The sequence below is a fragment of the Acanthisitta chloris genome, unplaced genomic scaffold (assembly GCF_000695815.1).
Source record: "Acanthisitta chloris isolate BGI_N310 unplaced genomic scaffold, ASM69581v1 scaffold34105, whole genome shotgun sequence".
NCBI lineage: Eukaryota > Metazoa > Chordata > Aves > Passeriformes > Acanthisittidae > Acanthisitta > Acanthisitta chloris.
The window spans coordinates 355-4,830 of record NW_008674788.1 but is presented as its reverse complement, the minus strand read 5'-3'; the positions used below and the strand labels follow the sequence as shown (position 1 = coordinate 4,830).

The following is a 4,476-nucleotide window of genomic DNA, read 5'->3' as shown; positions in this document are numbered from 1 at the left end:
AAAAAAACCTCAACATTCAACTCAGGGCAACAATTGGCTTTTTTTTTCTTGGGTTTTTTTTTTTTTTGCTTTATTTTGTATAAAAGTGACTACAAAAGAGCGATGACCTCTGGGCCGAACGCGGCCGGCGCCGCCCTCACCTGCAGCGCAGGTGAGCACAGGTGACCCTGCCAGAGCCACCAGCCAGGGCAGGGGAGCCACAGGGCAGGAAAACCCCTGAGGACAAGGGAATTCAACCAGCTCCTGCCCCTCCCAAGGCTTGGACGAGTTAAAAACGAGTCGTGTTAAAAAACAGTAGGTTTGTACCTAAACCGAGGCAGAGCCAAGAAGGAGCAGGCAGAAAAGCTCCCGAAAACACCTGAAATTTGATGGTTTTCCCAATTGGCGGCACACGATCCAGAGGGAACAGGGGGAATGCTCTGCCCTGAGGTGTCCTGGGTCGCAGGGATCGGCTGCTCTGGGGTTTGTGTCCTCCTGGGTCACTTAGCTGGGTGGGATCAGTGTTTGGGGTTTGTGTCCTCCGAGATTTGTAAAGGGGCAAACTAAAAAACAGAACGGGGAGGAGGAGGAGGAAGGAAGGGATGTCTCCCTATGCTCCCTCTCACTGGATTGGGACGAATTCACCTCTTTGAGTGTGGCAAATTAGAGAAGGTTAAAAATTAAATCTCAACTTTTACTCCTAATTTTATTTTTTTTTCTGCTCTTTTTAAGTCGTCTGAAGTGGCTGAGAGATTCCTCCCTCCTTGGCAAAGTCAACGGGAGCTGCTTGGAGTCAGTGGGAAGTCCAGACTGGTCGGTCCCAAGGGACCGACAGTGCCAGATTGTTTTGCTTCTGGTCGGTTCGTTTCGGGGGACAAGGGACGTGTGCTGGGCGAGGGACTCAGTCCCCAGCCTCGTTCTCCTCAGCTGTCTCCCCCGTGGTGGCATTCTCGGCGTTCTTGGAGGCCTGTGGGGACAACACCCAGAGCTGTGCCAGGCCTGGGGGCACCACGGGCCCTTCCCTCCCTCCCTCCCAGTCCTGGGCTGCTCCCGCCACAACGCCCGCACCAGCGGCCAAATTACCTTCTTCTTCTTCTTTTTCTGGGTCTTCCTGCTTGCAGAGCTTTGTAGAAGGGCCTGGAGAGAGGAAGGAAACGTGAGGAGATGGAAAACGACTCCTTGATTTGGCAGGATGAGGGGAAGCATCCTTAGAGGGGAGCAAGCTCCACCAAGGGAAGGGTGGGAAGTCCTCATGGGCATGGGATGGATGGGGAAGCCCAAGCTCTGAAGCCTTGGAGACCCTCTAGACCCTTCCTGGAGAGGGCTGGGAGTCCTTATCAAGCCCCAAGAGCTGCAGCTCGAGGAAGGAACCAAAGCCCCAACCTGGGCTCAACCAGCTGTGGTGGAATTTGCCCCTCGCAGCCCTGCAGAGGTTCCTCACTGAATTCCCACCACGGGAAGCAAAGCCAGGGGTGACCCTGGTGAGGAGCTCTGTCAGTGAACGTGCACCAACCTTCAGCTCTCCGTCCTGCACCTCGAAGTCAGACTTGTAGAGCTCGGGCTCGAAGGGGCCACTGGTTATCCTCATGGGCCCATTGGGCATCAGCAGCACCGTGAACTTGAACTGTGCAACAAACTCCCCTGCGAGGCACAAATGGGTTAAACCTGCCAGGACCCACAGCTCCTGCTCCCCACACCTGCCAGGACTGAGTGCCTGACCCCCCCCCCGAGTGTTCCAGGCAGGCTCTGAGCCCGAATCCATCTCCTGCCCTTCCCCTGTGGCTGGAAAGCAGCTCCCAGCAGCTCCCTACACCTGCCTGGACCTGATCCCTTCTCCTGAGCACCTGCCCTGGCTGTGTCTCACCTGTGCCCCTCTCCCCTCTGCCCCTGCACTCACCTTCCTTCTCGTAGAGGACGTTGAAGGGCTGGAGCAGCTCATGCTTGGCGCATTCCACCACCCCCATCCTGGCCTTCTTCTCGTCCTCGAACGCCCTGCGGAGACAGAGCTCACCTGAGCACACCTGAGGGCACACCTGATCTCTGCCGAGCTCACACCCGAGCACATCTGGGGCCATGGACAGATGTGGGAGCATGAATAGGTGTGGGGACCCCAGGCAGGTGTGTGTACCTGAGGGTGAAGGGCATGGTGTCGAAACGCCTCTCCACCTCGCTGAAAAAGGCACGGGAGGTTTTCATCTTCAAGCCATACTGCTTGGAGGGGTCCCTTTTGTAGATGGTGGTTCTCTGTCCCGCGTCCTTCGCCTGGAAAACCATAGGGAGATGGGACACCTGGAGCAGCACAGCCCTGGGAGCAGCCTCACCTCCACCCCCACCCCCACTGGGTGCTCCTCAACCTTCTGGGGGACTCACCTTTCCCTCTCCACTGCTGACGAGAACATCAACAGCATAGACTTCGTGGACCTCAAATTCTGCTTTTTCGTGGTCCTTCCTGCGTGGAGGAGAGTTCGGTGAGGCAAGAAGTGGTAAATGGGGAGGACAAAGCTCCAGGACAGCCCCAGGACCTCCCAGGAGAAGGACACTGTGGTACCAGGGTGCAGAGCTGGCACTTGGCCCGTGGTGGTGGAGCCACCACCACTTGGTGCGTCACCAAGTTGTTCCTTGGCCACTGGAAGCGCTCCAAGGAATGACTGGACGTGGCACTTGGTGCCTTGGTCTGGCTGACAAGGTGGAGATGGGTCACAGGTTGGACGGGATGGTCCTGGGGGTCTTTGCCAGCCTCAGTGATGACACATCTCCACCTTGTCAACCAGAGCAGAGCAGCAAATGCCACATCCAGTCGCTCTCTGAGCACCTCCAGGGATGTGACTTGGACTTAAAACCACTAAACTCTACACACGTTCAGCCTGAGGCCCAAGCCCAAGGGATCCCTGAGCTGCTGAAGCAGGACAGAATGAGAATCAGCTCATCCAGCTCAACTCCACCCTGAGATGGCACTGCCCTCCCTCCCTCCCCATGCAGTGGGATCCTGGCAGCTCCCGTGGGACAGCCAACAGGTCTTGGCACACCTCCTGGGCTGGCAGCCCTTCCGTGGCCACAGGTGGGTTTGTGCTGGCAGCCTCCAGCACATCCTGGAGAGCTGGACAGGACCCAAGGACAGGAGCCAGCACGGAGCCTCCTCCTCAGAGCCACACACCCTGACCCCACACTCTGCCCCCTCCCCTGCCCTGCTCACTTCTGCTGGTCTGTCGGGTTCTGGATGATGGTTTTCTCCCCATCGATCACGTGCTGCTTCAGCTGGTGTGACAGCATCCCTGTGGGACAGAGCCGTCAGTGCCCGCGCACCAGTCACCCCACTGGGGCCTTACTGGGGCCAGGGCTCCCAGTCCATCCCACTGCTGTGCCCGTGCCCTACTGGGAAGCAGCAGCACCTGAAACTGTGGCCTGGAGAACAGTGCAGGGATCCCACATTCCCAACTTTATAGAATTCCAAAAGTTTAACTAGCAGGGAGGGAATGGTGCCCTGCACAGCCCTGGGATGTCTCTGGCATGGGTTTAACTCTGAGGGGAGGGAAGTATCCCACTGGCTGTGGGAGCCTGTGGTCATCCCTTCTGTCATCCCTGTGGTCCTGTCTCCCCTGTCATCCCTCTGGTCCTGTCTCCCTGTCATTCCTTCTGTCATCCTTGTGGTCCTGTCTCCCCTGTCAACCCTTCTGTCATCCCTCTGGTCCTGTCTCCCTGTCATTCCTTCTGTCATCCTTGTGGTCCTGTCTCCCTGTCATTCCCTCTGCCATCCCTGTGGTCCTGTCTCCCTGTCATTCCTTCTGTCATCCCCTCCCCATGATCCCTTCTCCCTGTGACCCCTTCTCCTTACCTTCGATGGGTGTGCAGTGAAACGATTGGGCTATTTTATTCCAGGCATCTGTCACTTGTGTGTTCTGGAGGGAACAGACACAGGAGAACACCTTAGGGATGCAGAATTCCCACCACAGGCTCAGCCCTGACCCCTTCCTTGTTAGGGGATCATACCAGGAGCTCTGGGAATCCTCCCGTGCCCTCACCTGGTTGCCAGGCTTGACGAGGCGCAGAGCAGCCTCGGCACACAGGTGAGCTGCCTTGACCACGTCGGCTCTGCGGCCTGACACGGGATTCTCCTGGGAAAACAGCAAAACCAGGGGAGCTGCAGGGCTGCTCTGCTGGGAGGAGACACTCCCCGTTCCAAGGGACACTGCCGTGAGCAGGGAATGCAGCCTGGAGCTGGGGAGGCCTCACAGCTCCCTCGGAGCATCCACCACATCGGCTCACACGACTCCCAGAGAATTCCCAGTCCAGGCATCACCTGGGCACTGGGAACAGACCAGGCCTCCAGTGTAGCCAGAAACACGGACTGGGAAGATTCCAACAGGCTTCACATGAAGATTTGTGGTGTTCTCACAGCCACTGGAGCAAAGCCACTCCGAGGACTCCAGGCTGTCCTCCTTCCAAGGCTGTGCCCAAGGGTGCATTCCCAGCTGGTGGGACAACCTCGGGCTCAGGGCA

General features: G+C 57.7%; 1 protein-coding gene across 1 annotated transcript; it reads right to left on the bottom strand.

Moving 5' to 3' along the window:
- Nucleotides 1-873: 873 nt before the first annotated feature.
- PA2G4 (proliferation-associated 2G4, 38kDa) lies at nucleotides 874-4,091 on the bottom strand (the record flags this gene model as incomplete). The annotated part of the gene is made up of 9 exons (XM_009075484.1): nucleotides 874-946; nucleotides 1,063-1,116; nucleotides 1,493-1,620; nucleotides 1,877-1,971; nucleotides 2,108-2,241; nucleotides 2,350-2,428; nucleotides 3,173-3,251; nucleotides 3,812-3,875; nucleotides 3,999-4,091. Coding segments are annotated over 9 exons (792 nt in total), but the record flags the coding sequence as incomplete, so codon positions are not given.
- Nucleotides 4,092-4,476: the final 385 nt, after the last annotated feature.